Below are 17298 nucleotides of genomic sequence, written 5' to 3'. Positions count from 1 at the left end.
GACACCATTTCATCATAGGACACACACACACCCACACTTACACTGTCACAATTTAGATACGTCAGTTAAGCTAATGTACATATCTTTGAAATGTAAGAAGAAACCAGAGTACCCAGAGAGAACTCATGCAGACATAGGAGAATGTACAAATTTCATACAGTGGCCCCAGCTGGGAATCCGTTATTTTTCATTGTTATAACAAAATGATGAGATCCTGTTATTCAAGGATCTGCTATATTCTGCTATGTTCGGATGGAGTATTCTGTAAATGTCAATTTTATCTTGTTGGTTGATGTTGTTATTTTATATTCTTCATGATTTCCAGTCTAGTTGTTATATCAGTTGTTGATAGAGGATGTTGAAGTATTCATGTATGATTGTAGATTTGTCTATTTCTTTCAAGTCTGTCAGCTTTTCTCCACATATTTTGAAGCTCTGCTGTTTGATGCTTACACATTTAGGATTGCTGTCTGCCTTCTTAATGAATTGACTCTCTAATCATTATAAAATGTTACTCCCTGGCCAGGCACCGTGGCTCACGCCTGTAATCCCAGCACTTTGGGAGACTGAGGCAGGTGGATCACCTGAGGTCAGTAGTTCGAGACCAGCCTGGCCAACATGGCGAAACACGGTCTCTACTAAACATATAAAAGGCTGAGCATGGTGGCTTACATCTCTAATCCCAGCACTTTAGGAGACCGAGGCAGGTGGATCACCTGAGGTCAGGAGTTCGAGACCAGCCTGACCAACATGGCAAAACCCCATCTCAACTAAAAATACAAAAATTAGCCAGGGGTGGTGGTGAGTGCCCATAGTCCCAGCTACTCAGGAGTTTGAGATAGGAGAATCGCTTGAACCCAGGAGGTGGAGGCTGCAGTGAGCCAAGATCACACCACTGCACTCCACCCTGTGCAACAGAGTGAGACTCCATCTCAAAAAAACAAGTAAATAAAAATACAAAAATTAGCCGGGCATGGTGGCAGGTGCCTGCAATCCCAGCTACTTGGGAGGCTGGAGCAGGAGAATTGCTTGAGCCCGGGAGGCAGAGGTTGCAGTGAGCCAAGATCACACCACTGCACTCCCGCCTGGAAGACAGAGCAAGACTGCATCTCAAAATAAATAAATAAGGCTGGACACGGTGACTCACGCCTGTAATCCCAGCACTTTGGGAGGCCAAGCTGGGTGGATCACAAGGTCAGGAGTTCGAGACCAGCCTGGCCAACATAGTGAAACCCCGTCTCTACTAAAAATATAGCCAGGCATAGTGGCGTGCACCTGTAATCCCAGCTACTCGGGAGGCTGAGACAGGAGAATCGCTTGAACCTGGGAGGCGGAGGTTGTGGTGAGCCAAGATTGCGCCACTGCACTCCAGCCTGGGCAACAGAGTGAGACTCCATCTCAAAAAAAAAAAATTAAAAATTAAATAAATAAATAAAATGTTCCTCTCTGTCCGTGGTAATTTTCTTTGCTCTGAAATCTACCTGATGTTTATGCACAACCACTCCTGCCTTCTTTTCATTAATGTTTGCGTGGCATATTTTTTTTTCATCCTTTTTCAAGTGATCTTTGAAGTGAATTTCTTATAGTCAGTATATAGTTGGGTCATTTTTTTTCCTAATCTTTGCTAATCTCTGTCATTTAATTAGTAAATTTAGATGACTTACATTTAGTAATTGTCATGTTAGTGCTTAAGTCTGCCATTTTATTTTTGTTTTCTGTTTGTTCTCACTCTTTTTTTAAATTTTGTTTTCTTTTTCCTCCCTTCCTGTGGGTAACTTGAACATTTTTTAGAGCCTTGTAAAGTTTTTTTTTTTTTAATAGATGTTTTGTATAGCCATTTAACTAATTTAAGTATAGAAACCTTACCTCACTTAAAGTCCCTTTTAAAGATTTTGCATAAGTACCTTTATTTTAGACTCATAATTGATTGATAGTTGTCTATGTACAGAATTCAAGATTGGTGGGAGAGGCCGAGTGCTGTGGCTCACCCCTGTGATCCCAACACTTTGGGAGGCCAAGGCAGGTGGATCACCTAAGGTCAGGAGTTCTAGACCAGCCTGACCAACATGGTGAAACCCTGTCTCTACTAAAAAATACAAAATTAACCAGGCGTGGTGGCACATGCCTGTAATCCCAGCTACTTGGGAGAGGCTGAGGCAGGATCGTTTTAACCCAGGAGACAGAGGTTGCAGTGAGCCGAGATCACGCCATTGCACTCCAACCTGGGCAACAAGAGCAACACTCCATCTCAGACAAAAAAAGAAAAAAAGATTGGTGGGAGGCTGAGACAAGAGGATTGCTTGAGCCCAGGAGTTTGAGGTTGTAGTATGTACTGTATGTACACTGTGTAGGATGATTGTACTGTGAATAGCTACTGTACTCCAACCTAGGCAACATAACAAGACCCCATCCCTAAAAACAAAAAATTAACTTAAAAAAAGAAAATAATTTTAGACTGACAATCATTTTCTTTTATGAGTTTGAAGGCACTGTTGCATTATTTTCTATTATAAATTCCACTGTTACTAATGAGAAGTCCAGTGACATTCGCATTCTCACTTAGTAGTATGTGACCTGTTTTATTTTCTGGAATCTTTATCTTTTATCACTGATGTTCTTAAATTTGTAAAAATGTATCTGACTGTGTTTTTTTCATTCATGTATTTGTCATTCGCACAGAGTTGCCCGTTTAGTTTAGAAATTTATGCCCTGCAGTTTTGGTCATTTTATTGTGTTATTTCTTAGATGATATATTGCCCACTGATTTATCTTTCTGGAACTTTTATTTTTCAGATGATGGACCTTCTGAATTGACCTTCTTAATTTCTTCTCTTATTTTCCATTTCTTTATCTCTTTTATTCTACTTTTAAAGATATTGCCTTAAGTTTTCATCTCGTCCCAATGAACTTTTAATTTCAACTATATTTTCATTTCTCTTTCATGTTCTCTAAAGTTACTAATTTAGATATATTTGAAGTTTTCTTAACTGCTTCACCTCTGTTTCTCCTGAATTTTTCTCCATTTTTCTCTCTTTCTTTTTTCTTTTTTTTTTTTCTTTCTTTTTTTTGAGACAGAGTTTCACTCTTGTTGCCCAGGCTGGAGTGCAATGGTAAGATCTTGGCTTACCACAACCTCCGCCTCCTGGATTCCAGCGATTCTCCTGCCTCAGCCTCCCAAGCAGCTGGGATTACAGGGATGCGCTACCACACCTGGCTACTTTTGTATTTTTAGTAGAGATAGGGTTTCTCCATGTTGGTCAGGTGGGTCTCCAACTCCTGACCTCAGGTGATCCACCCACCTCAGCCTCCCAAAGCGCTGGGATTACAGGTGTGAGCCACTGTGTCTAGCCTTTTTTCTCTCTTTTTAAAAAATATTTTTAATTTTTTTAAAATGTTAGTTTATGCTTTTTATTAACTCATACACAGTTACTTGACATCTGGTTTGTTGAAGCAGTAAGTCAGACATTTGCCACAATAATGTCTGTCAAAGTGACTTGCCATAAACACTCCAGCACCACATTCATCAGAAGGGCACTCTCGACGAAAGCAACTAATTTTGCCATTCTATCTACCTTATAATATTTCAGGATAGGCAGCTTAACCTTCTTTCTTTCTCTTGTGCTTATTCTTCTTGGGAGTGGTGTAAGACTTCTTCCTTTTCTTAGCACCACCACGAAGTCTCAACACAAGATGAAGAGTAGACTCCTTTTGAATGTTGTAATCAGACATCTTCCAGTTGCTTGCCAGCAAAGATCAGTCTTTGCTGATCAGGAGGAATTCCTTCCTTATCCTGGATATTGGCCTTTACATTTTCTGTTGTGTTCAAGGGTTCAACCTCAAGGGTGATGGTCTTCCCTGTAAGGGTTTTCACGAAAATCTGCATTTGCAGATAGCGGATCTTTAATTTTTTTGGCGGAGGAGGGGGACAGAGTCTCGCTCTGTCGCCCTGGCTGGAGTGCAGTAGCGTGATCTCGGATCGCTGCAAGCTTCGCCTCACGGATTCAAACGATTCTCCTGCCTCAGCCTCTTGAGTAGCTGGGATTATAAGCATATGCCACCACGCCCAGCAAATTTGTGTATTTTTTGGTAGAGATGGGGTTTTACCATGTTGGCCAAGCTGGTCTCGAACTCCTGACCTCAGCTAATCCACCCGCCTCGGCCTTTCAAAGTGCTGGGGTTACAGGCATGAGCCACTGCACCTGGCTTTTTTTTTTTTTCTTTTTTTTTTCTTTTTTTTTTTTCAGTACGATGGTGTCTCGCTATGTTGCTCAGGCTAGTGTCAACTGCTGGGTTCAAGTGATCCTCCTGCCTCAGCTTCCCAAGTAGCTGGGACTACAGGTACATGCTGCTGCACCTTGCTTTTCTGTTTGTTTTGACCTATGTTTTTCAGTTAAGAGGTTTTCCTCAAATGTCGGATAATTCTTGGTTGTCCACTTAAATTTGAATGAGACACAAAAACTTGTGTTCAAAGCTGTGTGAGTGAGGCAGTAAAAGTTTGTTTCAAAGCTATTTTATTTCAAGAGTGGAAATAAAAAGTCCGTGACCTCAGATGATCACATAGTGTTAGAGAATCTCATCTGCTGGTGCCCATAAAACTTTTCTGGAATATCTCAGTTTCTCCAGAGACATATCTGTTAACATCTTGCCTGGCTGCTGGTGTTGTGGATCAGAAGAAGGAAGGGAAATTTGGTCTTATGGTTCAGTCTGCAGAGTCTCTAAAGACTAAAACCTTAGTCTTTTCTGTGCCTGATGTTCTCTACCTCTGAGTCTTCAGTTCAATTTCTCTGGAGAATAATCCTGTAGATTCCTGTGAAGACAGAATAGAGGTCTGTCATCTGATCCCATAGAGTGGGAGTTGTGTGGGGACCTGAGGATCCTAAGACTTTCAGATCACCCACCCAGTGCTTCACCCCTACTTCCCATTCTGCTTGTGTCCTCAGTTGCTATGTCTTTTAGAGCAGATTCATTTGTTTTAAATGTCTCACTGCGGGTCCTTAGGCTTGACCATCATCCCTTCTGCTGAGTAATTTGTCATCCTTCATATATTGTGGTTTACAGTTACAGATGACTCCTAGTTTAACTGATGATGGAGTTTCTGTTTTTTATCCTCTCTTGATTTGGGGTGATATTTGTTTTTTTTGTTTTTGTTTTTTGTTTTTTTCTGAGACTGAGTCTCACTCTGTTACCCAGTCTGGAGTGTGGTGGCGTGATCTCGGCTCACTGCAACCTCTGCCTCCCAGGTTTAAGTGATTCCACTGCCTCAGCCTCTGGAGTAACTGGGATTACAGGCATGCACCACCACACCCAGCTAATTTTTGTATTTTTAGTAGAGAGGGGGTTTCACCATGATGGCCAAGCTGGTCTTGAACTCCTGACCTCAAGTAATCCACCTGCCTTGGCCTCCCAAAGTGCTGAGATTACAGGGGTGAGCCACCACGCTCAGCCAATCTGGGGTGATATTTGAAAGAAAGAAGGCAACAAACACTGTTTTTAAAACTGAAAACTTATATTAAATGTAATGGTAAAGTAGGACTTTTATTTTCTCAGTGAAATATTTCTTTTTCTAAACATTTTTGTCTAAACTGTGGCATATTACCTTTCATTTCTGTTTTGATAAATCCTTATGTTGACAAAACAATTAACTGTCATTAAGAAAAGAAACAACCAATTCTCATGCTTTTCTGTTGATGGGAATACTGACATATTATTTGTTCAGATTTCAAAGCAGATTGTTATGTACCCTTTATTTAAATTTATTACCTACCACTGAGCAAGATTAGGTATCACAGGAAAACTACCAGTTTGGGAACTCAAATTTTTATCTCCAGTAATCTAGTATAATATAATTTGCACGTTATTGTTTCTTGTTACCATAGTTTTCTTTGTACAATGGCAAAGACTGAAATTGCTGAAAAATATTAAACTGTGGTCTTTCTCTTCCCCCAGGTTCTTTTAGAGCAAGATATATTTCATCATTCCTTGATGGCTTGTTGTTTGGAAATTGTGCTCTTTGCCTATAGCTCACCTCGTACTTTTCCTTGGATTATTGAAGTTCTCAACTTGCAACCATTTTACTTTTATAAGGTGAGATGAAAACAAAGTTATGTTATGAGATGAAAACAGTGTTTCTCACAGAAACATTGTATTTATCTTAGTGCTGAAGAAAAACACTGTTGTGATATCTGGAAAATGTTTCCAGATGTGTTCTGAAAATATATATTCCTGTCTGGGCACGGTGGCTCATGCCTGTAATCCCAGCACTTTGGAAGGCCAAGGTGGGAGGATCACCTGAGGTCAGGAGTTCGAGACCAACCTGGCCAACATGGTGAAACTCCATCTCTACTAAAAATACCAAAAAAAAGTAGCCGGGCATAGTGGCGAGCACCTGTAATCTCAGATGCTCAGGAGGCTGAGGCAGGAGAATTGCTTGAACCTGGGAGGTGGAAGTTTGCACTCCAGCCTAGACGACAAGAGCAAAATTCTGTCTCAAGAAAAAAAAAAGATAATATGTATTCCTTTTGGGTGAAACCAGGAACACAAGAGACAGTTGAGCATACAGTGGCTCACATCTATAATCCCAGCACTTAGGAAAACTGAGGCTGGAGGATGGCTTGAGTCCAGGAGTTTGAGGTTACAGTGAGCTACCAAACTCAGGATTGTGCCACCACACCACTCCAGCCTGGGCACCTAAGCAAGACCTTGTTTCAAACAAAAAAAAGGAGAGAGAGAAGGTGAGAGTATCAGTAAATTAAGTCAGTCTTATAGCTTCAGTTCCTTTGTTATCACAGACTTGAAAATATGACCTGGAACTAGTACTTAACTTCATATTTTCCCTATTTATGAATGAAAATTATAATCCTGTTAAACAAATGCGTGGTGAAGAACAAAAAACACTTTCTATCAAGAGGAAAAAAGACCTAAAATTGATTTTGGTGATAGTCTAACTAATAAAGCTGTAATAATAGATTATGCTTCTTCCCCAAGTTTGAGCTAATTCAGTGTGAATGAATCTTAAGTATTTTTCTTGCTACAACTATTTTTATTATCTTTTCGAAATAAAACAGAGGTCATAGCTATTGAACTACATCATCACCCTCAATAACATTTAGTCATCACAGTCAATAACGTTTAATGTTACATAGTATGGAAATTTAAGACTAATGCTACTGTTATGCTTCTTGGCATGATTTAGTTAATATTTAGTCATCTAGGCTACTTTTCTACTGGTGATACAAAAATTGGTTTGAAGAGTTAAATTTTTATACCTAAAGTATGCCTGAATTAAAGTTGTAGAAAATGCAGGTCATTGGAAAGCTTATCTCTGTGAATTATTGAGTGTGATTAAAGTATTTTTAGGTTTCTTAGGGAGAAGTGATTCTACTATACACTTACTTTAATGTTAATGTATATATTCAACTTTTGCCATTAGGAAAAAGTTTAGTTTTGTCAACAACCTCATACTAATTTGTTTTTATTTGTAACATCCTTATTTTATTCAAGAAGCTAAATGCCTTTTTTTTTTTTGTAGAGACTCGGTTTCACTATGTTGCCCAGGCTGGTCTCGAACTCCTGGGCTCAAGCAATCCTCTCACTGTGGCCTCCCAAAGTGTTGGGATTACAGGCATGAGTCACTGTGTCGCCCTCCTTTGTTTTTTTAAACGACATAAATGATGTGTGCTGGTTGAAGAAAATCATAAACATAAATGTGGGCCGGGCGCAATGGCTCATGCCTATAATCCCAGCACTTTGGGAGGCCGAGGCGGGCAGATCATGAGATCAGGAGATTGAGACCATCCTGGCTAATATGGCAAAACCCCATCTCTGCTAAAAATACAAAAAATTAGCCGAGCATCGTGGCACTTGCCTGTAGTCCCAGCTACCTGGGAGGCTAAGGCAGGAGAATGGCTTGAACCTGGGAGGCGGAGATTGCAGTGAGCCGAGATGGCGCCATTGCACTCCAGCCTGAGCAACAGAGCAAGACTCCGTCTCAAAATAAATAAATAAATAAATAAATAAATGTGAATATTAAAGTCATATATCATAATCTAATTATTACTCCTATTATTAATATTTTGTGTATATAAACTTTATTCTGGATACTTCCCTTATTAAAATAGAATTATAATATGTATAAGCAAAGTCACTTTAAATAGTTCATTCATTCTGTTATTTTGAGTTAGCGGAAAAAATAGTCTGGAAAGGAACAATACATTTAAAATAGAACTAGACTTGGAACCTAACACCTGACTTCTCCCACTGTTGGGCTGTTGACCAGTTTTCACCTATCATTGCCTCAAGTTGTCACTTATAAAATGAAACATGAAAAACAGAAATGTATGTGAACATATTTTAAAGAACTTAAAAGCTCCTTTATAAATTAGAAGATGTTAGTAAGCCACAGAATTATGGTTCAAAGATGATTTTGGTTCTGTGCCACAGAATAAGGCCACAGTGGCCGGGTGCAGTGACTCACACTTGTAATCCCAACACTTTGGGAGGCCTAGGCGGGCAGATCACCTGAGGTCAGGAGTTCTAGACCAGCCTGGCCAACATGGTGAAACCTCAGCTCTACTAAAAACTACAAAAATTTGCCAGGTATGGTGGCAGGTGCCTGTAATCCCAGCTACTCGGGAGTCTGAGGCAGAAGAATCACTTGAACCCGTGAGGCAGAGGTTGCAGTGAGCCAAGATCGCACCACTGCTCTCTAGCCTGGGCAATAGAGGGAAACTCTGTCTCAAAAAGAAGAAGAAGAAAGCCACAGCTAGTCCTACATGCAAGTCCAGACTAGAACTAACTGCTTGAAACCACATTGCCTTCTCACCTTTCTCCTCTGCAGGTTATTGAGGTGGTGATCCGCTCAGAAGAGGGGCTCTCGAGGGACATGGTGAAACACCTGAACAGCATTGAAGAACAGATTTTGGAGAGTTTAGCATGGAGTCATGATTCTGCACTGTGGGAGGCTCTCCAGGTTTCTGCAAACAAAGTTCCTACCTGTGAAGAAGTGAGTCCGGGCAAGGCTGATAATCCTATCATTAAAAAAAAAAAACAAAAAACACAGCTTTATTGAGAGATAATTCCTATGCCATACAGTTCACCCATTTTAAGTGTACAATTCAGTGGTTTTAGTATATAAATAGATATGTGCAGCCATAACCACAATTTTAGAATATATTCATCACTTCAAAAAGAAATGTACATCCTTTAGCTATCACTTCCCTACCCCTGTATCTTCTCCCTAGCTCTAAGTAACTGTTAATCTACTTTCTGTCTCCGTAAATTTGCCTATTCTAGACATTTCATATAAATGGAATCATAAAAATGTAGTTCCTTTTGACTGGGTGTCTGTCGCTTAGCATAATGTTTTTAAGGTTCATCCATGTTGTAGAATGTATCAGTATTTCATTTCCTCTTTTTTTTTAAGGTGGGGTTTCCTTCTGTTGCCCGGGCTGGTGTTCAGTGTTGCAAACGTGGCACACTGACTGCACCCGCAACTTCCTCGGCCCAAACAGCCCTTCTGCCTCTCAAGTAGCTGAGACCACAGGCACATACCACCACACCCACACCCGGCTAATTTTTTTTTCTTTCTGTTTTTGTTTTTTTAAGACGGAGTCTTGCTCGGTCACCCAGGCTGGAGTGCAGTGGCGCAATCTCGGCTCACTGCAACGTCTGCCTCCCGGTTCAAGCAATTCTCTGCCTCAGCCTCCCGAGTAACTGGGACTATAGGCACCCACCACCACGCCCAGCTAATTTCTTTGTATTTTTAGTAGAGAAGGGGTTTCACCGTGTTAGCTAGGATGGTCTTCCAAAGTGCTGGGATTACAGGTATGAGGCACTGCGCCTGGCCTGTCTTCACTTTCTTGATGGTGTCTTTGAAATGCAAATATTTTTAATTTTGATGGTGTCCAATTCAGATATTTTTTCTTTTGCTTGTGCTTTTTGGTATCATGTCTAGGAAACCGTTAAACTTATTTAAAATTTTTCAAATGTCTGTATGAAGATTGAACACTTTTCATTAGTGGCATTTAGAATTAAAAAATAAAAAACAGAGGCCGGCCACAGTGGCTCATGACTGTAATCCCAGCACTTTGGGAGGCCAAGGCGGGTTGATTGCCTGAGGTCAGGAGTTTGAGACCAGGCTGGCCAACATGGTGAAACCCTGTCTCTACTAAAAATACAAAAAAATTAGCCGGGCATGGTGGCACACACCTATAATCCCAGCTACTTGGGAGGCTGAGGCAGGAGAATTGCTTGAACCCAGGAGGCGGAGGTTGCAGTGAGCTGAGATGGTGCTGTTGCACTCCAGCCTGGACAACAGAGCAAGACTGTCTAAAAAAAAAATTAAATGAATAAATAAATAAAAATTAAAAATGTATGCCCAGAGTTGTACACAAATTACATTTTTAATAGTAGTATCATGTGAGAAATCGAGGTGTTGTTTTTTTTCTCTACTTCTGTTATTCTTTTGTAACTCCTGTCTTTTGATTCTTCTTTGTTTTGTCTCCTTATGTACTTCACTAGTCTTCTTAAATTTTTCCCTAATCCCAAACTACTAGAACTGTCCAAGGCCAGGAGGAATTGAAAAGAAGATGGTTGCTTGAAATCTCTCTTCCATACTTCTTTGGTCTTTTGCAGCAGACAGTAACTCACTGGGCCACTCTTCAGTGTTCATCAGTTTATTTCCATTGAAGAACTTCAAACTCCTTCAAGTTCAAAAAAGCTGTGAACTCGAAGAAGGATTAGTATTGAAGCCGTTGCTCTTATAACTTACTAATTGTATGACCTTGGGCAAATTTCACATTCAGATCCTCAATTTTCTCATCCCTAAATGGAGAATGATACTGCCTACCTCATAGGTTTAGTTCTTGTGGTTGGTAACTTACCTATATAAATTATAAGGTTAAATGAAATGAACTCTTTCCATAAGTTTGTTAACATTAAGAATTGAGCACTTTATCCAAGTTGTATTTTGTGAAGAAGTGAGAAAGAGAAATAAAATAGTAAAAAATAAAAGTTAAGAAAACACTTTTTCGGCCAGGCACAGTGACTCGCGCCTGTAATCCCAGCACTTTGGGAGGCTGAGGTGGGTGGATCATCTGAAGTCAGGAGTTCGAGATCAGCCTGGCCAACATGGTGAAACCTCGTCTCTACTAAAAATACAAAAATTAGCTGGGCGTGATGGCATGCACCTGTAGTCCTAGCTACTCAGGAGGCTGAGACAGGAGAATTACTTGAACCCGAGAGGTGGTGGTTGCAGTGAGCCGGAATCGTGCCACTGCACTCCAACCTGGGCAACAGAGTGAGACTTTATCTCAAAAAAAGAAAAAGAAAACATTTTTAATAAGTTTTAATCAGCAAGTTTATATGTAAACCCAAGGGTTTTTGTTTTCTACAGGTTATATTCCCAAATAACTTTGAAACAGGAAATGGAGGAAATGTACAGGGACATCTTCCCATGATGCCAATGTCTCCTCTAATGCACCCAAGAGTCAAGGAAGTTCGAACTGACAGTGGGAGTCTTCGAAGAGGTAGGTTCAACATTGGTAAAGGAATGAAAAAGTAACAAAGGGTATTTGGGTTTTTTTTTCAAAGAAAATTTTAAGTCTTGTGAGTATATTATTAAGAAATCTAATTTTTTCAGCAGGATTCAAAAAGGAGCTCGATGCTTGTGCCAGCACCCCTGTGTAGCTCATTGTACACTACATTATATACTATAATATATATATAATATACTATAGTGTATACTATATTAATAGAATTTTAAATATAATTTATTTAATAAATGTATGTAATCTTTCCTGAATGCTAATGGAGAACTGTTTAAATAAGCTAATGTCAGGCATGATGGCATCTTTCTGTAGTCCTAGCTACTCAGGAGGCTGAGGCAGGAGGATTGAGGATTGTGTTTGAACCCAGCCTGGGCAAAATAGTGAGACCCCCCTCATGTCCCAAAAAAAAGAAAAAGAAGAAAGGAAAAAAAAAGATAAGTGTATTAGTCTCTTCTCATGCTGCTAATAAAGACATACCCAAAGCTAGGTAATTTATAAAGGAAAGAGGTTTGATTTACTCACAGTTCCACATGACTGGGGAGGCCTCACAATCATGGTGGAAGGCAAAGGAAGAGCAAAGGCACCTCTTACATGGCAGCAGGCAAGAGAGCTTGTGCAGGGGAACTCCCCTTGATAAAATCATCAGATCTCGTGAGACTTATTCACTCTCAGGAGAACAGCATGGGAAAGACCCACCCCCATGATTCAATGACCTCCCACCTGGTCCCTCCCATGACACAGAATTATGGGAATGACAATCAAGATGAGATTTGGGTGGGGACGCAGCCAAACCATATCACTAAGCTAAATACCTACTTTTCCAAATTTCACAAATTTATATTCTTCCTTTGCCTGTGTATGTCTCTGTAGAAAAACATTTAAAGCAAAATAAAATTTGTATTATCTTTGGACTGCTTAAGTTCATCTAATAAACTAGTTATTTATACTCTTAAAATAGTTCATTTTGAAACTCACCAATAGAAATATTTTAGTTCATTCTTCCTTATTTTCTCTTGTGACGTAGCGAGCTGATGTGTGCATCTTGTGGATTATATAGTTCTTGGATTTTAAAAAATCAGTTAAAATCTCCTGACCACATAGTATCCCTTAACAAATCTTAGATGAACAAGTATTCAGGTTACATAGTATGGTACATCCATTTTTGGACTCTGTGTGATTGTGTATGTGTGTTTGTCTGTCCGTCTGCAGTCTTTGCTTTACATGCAATGCAGGATCATAAAAATGACTACAGGCCAGGCACAGTGGCTCACACCTGTAATCCCAGCACTTTGTGAGGCCGAGGCGGGCAGATCACCTGAGGTCCAGGAGTTCAAGACCAGCCTAGCCAACATGGTGAAACCCCGTCTCTACCCAAAACACAAAAATTAGCTGGATGTGGTGGCGGGCGCCTGTAATCCCAGCTACTCAGGAGGCTGAGGCAGGAGAATCACTTGAACCCAGGAGGTTGCAGTGAGCCAAGATCGCACCACTGGACCCCAACCTGGGGGATGGAGCAAGACTCTGTCTCAAAAAGAAAAAAAAAAAAAATGCCGGGCGCAGTGGCTCACGCCTGTAATCCCAGCACTTTGGGAGGCTGAGGCGGGTGGATCATGAGGTCAGGAGTTCAAGACCAGACTGGCCAAGATGGAGAAACCCCATCTCTACTAAAAATACAAAAATTAGCTGGGTGTGGTGGCGGGTGCCTGTAATCCCAGCTATTCGGGAGGCTGAGGCAGAGAATCACTTGAACCTGGAAGACGGAGGTTGCAGTGAGCTGAGATCACACCATTGCCCTCTAGCCTGGGTGACAAAGCGAGATTCCATCCCTAAAAAAAAAAAGATTGCATAAGGGCATAAAGTCAGGCATAGTGGCTCACGCCTGTAATCCCAGCACTTTGAGAGGCCGAGGCAGGTGGATCATCTGAGGTCAGGAGTTCGAGACCAGCCTGGCTAACATGGTGAAACCCCGTCTCTACTAAAACTACAAAAATTAGCCAGGCATGGTGGTACACACCTGTAATCCCAACTGCTCAGGTGGCTAAGGCAGGAGAATTGCTTGAACCCAGGGGATGGAGTTTGCAGTGAGCAGCGATGGTACCACTGTACTCCAGCCTGGGTACAGAGCAAGACTCTATCTCAAAAAAAAAAAAAAAAAAACCTGGCGCAGTGGCTTACACCTGTAATCCTAGCACTTTGGGAGGCTGAGGCAGGCGGATTGCCTGAGCTCAGGAGTTCAAGACCAGCCCGGGCAACACAGTGGAAACCAGTCCCTACTAAAATACAAAAAATTAGCCAAGCATGGCAGTGTGCCCCTGTAGTCCCAGCTACTTGGGAGGCTAAAACAAGAGTGAGGCAAGAGAATTGCTGGAACCCAGGAGTGGAGGTTGCAGTGAGCCGAGACAGTGCCACTGCGCTCCAGCCTGGCGACAGAGTGAGACTCCGTCTCCAAAAAAAACAAAAAAACAAAAAAAACAAGATTGCATTAAGATGTGAATACTCAGTAATTTTAATTATTGGGAATAATTATAATTGTTTTTTGACCTTTACAAATCTTGTCAAAATGTTAAACAAAAAAAGCCTCTTCTTACTGTCAGTTATTAATGTTTAGGTAAATGAAAAAATAGTAAAAATATTCAGTATACTATAATTTAAAACTTTCAAAATATTGGGAATTATTTTCTTTTTTAAAAACTTACCAAGAATAGTTTAAACTGTGCTTGCCACCTTCCTCTCATATAATTTGTAACTAAGTGAGCATCTTTTCTGTACCTTGACAGATTGTCATGTTTCTTTCTAAATTTGGATCTGCTTTTCATTTGTATATTCATTACATTCTTATTGAGTATCCACCATAGCTGTTCCAGTACTGTGCTAAGAAAAGATCATTTCAAGGGATTTGCAGCTAACTTTATGGCTTCAGCTCGAGTCTTGCCTTGAAATGTCACCTTTGAATGTACCTAGTCAGATTCAAGGGCTTGCGTGGATTTCTTAGATATAAGGCATTCACATGAACTCTTGTAAAGGAGTAACGGAAACTACTATAGAAATTTGCACTTGTTTACTGAAGATGGGAAGTAAAAGCTACTTTCATAAGCCCAAGAATTATGGAAAGATTTTTATTAAACTGTTACTATTTTCCCAATCACCTCACTAATACAGAGAGCTGCTAAATCATCGCTACGGGTCATTTTAATACATTTTAAGCATGTTTTGAAAATGGATTACAGGGCCAGGCACGGTGGCTCATGCCTGTAATCCCAGCACTGTGGGAGGCCAAGGTGGGCAGATCACGAGGTCAGGAGATCGAGACCATCCTGGCTAACGGTGAAACCCCATCTCTACTAAAAATACAAAAAATTAGCTGGGCGTGGTGGTGGCCGCCTGTAGTCCCAGCTACTCGGGATGCTTAGGCAAGAGAATGGTGTAAACCCAGGAGGTGGAGCTTGCAGTGAGCCGAGATCATACCACTGCACTCCAGCTTGGGCAACAGAGCAAGACTCCATCTCAAAAAAAAAGAAAAAGAAAGTAGATTACATGACTAATTAGTGAATGTAAAAATAAATAATGAAGGCTAGGCATGGTGACTCAAGCTTGTAATCCCAACTGAGGCAGGTGGATCACCTGAGGTCAGGAGTTCAAGACCAGTCTGGCCAACATGACGAAACCCTGTCTCTACTAAAAATAGAAAAATTAGCCAGGCATGGTGGCACACGCCTGTAGTCCCAGCTACTTGGGAGGCTGAGGCAAGAGAATTGCTTGAACCCAGGAGGTGGAGGTCACAGTAGGCTGAGATTGCACCACTGCAGTCCAGCCTGGGTGACAGCGAGACTCCATTCTCATAAATAAATAAATACTTTTGCTTTAAAAGCATATTATTGACCTACCTGTAAGGAATCATTGGTTGAGGGAAGAATTGTGGAAAAAGATTTAGAAAAGATGTAGGGTTGTAAGGGGCTAGAAAAAGCCGTGCAGCTGGTAGAGAGGGAATGGAAAGCAGATCCTGTGAAAGGATAGCACAGGAAGAAAGGCAAAATCCATAATCCTTACTTTATTTTTGATCAACACACTACTGCCAACCTTCAGATTAAGGCAAGGTAAGCAGATTTATATCATCTTTACTCATATCTTCTGATGGATTTACTGAAGATGATTCCATATCTACTAAATTAGAAAGCCAGAGCTACTGCCTTAAATTGCTTAGAGTGCAAATATGCACAAAGAGGCAAAACTGTGACCCAAATTCCTGATTTTGCTTTTGCTTCCCTTCTTCTCAGGTGCTCTTTACTAGGTATGATTGGGAGATATTGGACTATTACTAAAATTTAGTGCTCACGTCATTCTACCTCTCAACCTCTACTTTATCCTTAATGTTTTGCTCCTTTAATTTAGGCAGAGGTTCTAGAAACCAGGAAGATGAGTGATCGTAATTTTCACGTTTTACTGTAGTGACTTATTTCATGCCTTTTTCTCCCAGTAGACTATATATTCCATGAGGGCAAAGGCCATGTTATTCATATCTAGCTAGTGCCCAGCATAAGTATCTCAACTCACTATCTGTTGAGTGAATGAGTAAACCTAATTTATTATTTTGGAATACATTTCTGTTTTAAATTTATTATTATTTTTTTTAGATATGCAACCATTGTCTCCAATTTCTGTCCATGAACGCTACAGTTCTCCTACCGCAGGGAGTGCTAAGAGAAGACTCTTTGGAGAGGATTCCCCAAAGGAAATGCTTATGGGCAAGATCATAACAGAAGGAACAAAATTGAAAATCGCTCCTTCTTCAAGCATTACTGCTGAAAATATATCAATTTTACCTGGTCAAACTCTTCTAACAATGGCCACAGCCCCATTAACAGGAACAACAGGACATAAAGTTATAATTCCATCACATGGTAAAGTTATAGTGCATTTGTTTTATATTTTTTCTGAGATAAAAATTTAAGAAATGTCTTAGTGGATTAGATCACATGGTTTTTCTAACTCATTTTCTCTTGAATCTATACTTTTTTTTTTAATGGATTTGATTTTTTAGAGCAGTTGTAGATTCACAGCAAAATTCAGAGGAAGGTACAGACATTTCTCATATTCCCCTTTCTCCTACCAGAGGCATGTAGAGCCTCCCCCATTATCAGTATTCCACACCAGAATGCTACATTTGTTACAGTTGATGAACCTACATTATTGACACATTACCCAAAGCCCGTAGTTTACATTAGGGTTCACTCTTGGTATTGAATAATTTATTGATTTTGAGAATGTATAATGACATGTGGCTGTCACTATAGCTGCATACAGAGTAGTTTCACTGCCCTATAAATCCTCTGTGCTCCACCTTGTCTTTTGTTTTGAACCTATAGTTTTTTTTTTTTTATTTTCAAATTTTATAAATTTACTGTCCTCTTTGTTTGTTTAGACTGATTTTACTTTTTCTTTTCTTCTGTTTTTATTTTTTGAGACAGGATCTCACTCTGTCACCCACGTTGGAGTATAGCAGCATGATCTCATCTCACTGCAACCTCTGCTCCCAGGCTCAAGTGATCGTCCCACCTCAGCCTTCTGAGTAGCTGGGACCACAGGCAAGTGCCACCACTCCCAGCTAATTTTTTTGTATTTGTGGTACAGATGGGGTTTTACCATGTTGCCCAGGTCTCGAACTCCTGAGCTACTTTTCAAATGTTCTTATCTGAGCTTACGAATATGTATGCACTGAGCAAAAATTCTGTTTTTTGACTAACATCTCAAGTGC

General features: G+C 40.4%; 1 protein-coding gene and 1 pseudogene across 2 annotated transcripts in view; one reads left to right on the top strand and one right to left on the bottom strand.

Moving 5' to 3' along the window:
• The window catches only part of LOC103246453 (retinoblastoma-like protein 1), an 87205-nt gene that overhangs the window by 35312 nt on the left and 34595 nt on the right, over positions 1-17298 (top strand). For both annotated transcript variants that reach the window (XM_073009585.1, XM_073009586.1), the window contains 4 exons: positions 5947-6084; positions 8837-9001; positions 11393-11525; positions 16178-16444. In XM_073009585.1, the coding sequence (XP_072865686.1) occupies positions 5947-6084; positions 8837-9001; positions 11393-11525; positions 16178-16444 (703 nt within the window). The remainder of the gene's footprint in view (positions 1-5946; positions 6085-8836; positions 9002-11392; positions 11526-16177; positions 16445-17298) is intronic.
• On the bottom strand, positions 3427-3883 carry LOC140709741 (ubiquitin-ribosomal protein eS31 fusion protein-like; annotated as a pseudogene).

This window comes from Chlorocebus sabaeus, chromosome 2 (assembly GCF_047675955.1).
Source record: "Chlorocebus sabaeus isolate Y175 chromosome 2, mChlSab1.0.hap1, whole genome shotgun sequence".
In the NCBI taxonomy this organism is placed as follows: Eukaryota; Metazoa; Chordata; class Mammalia; order Primates; family Cercopithecidae; genus Chlorocebus; species Chlorocebus sabaeus.
The sequence above is the reverse complement of the archived record's forward strand: the minus strand, read 5'-3'. Positions and strand labels throughout refer to the sequence as shown.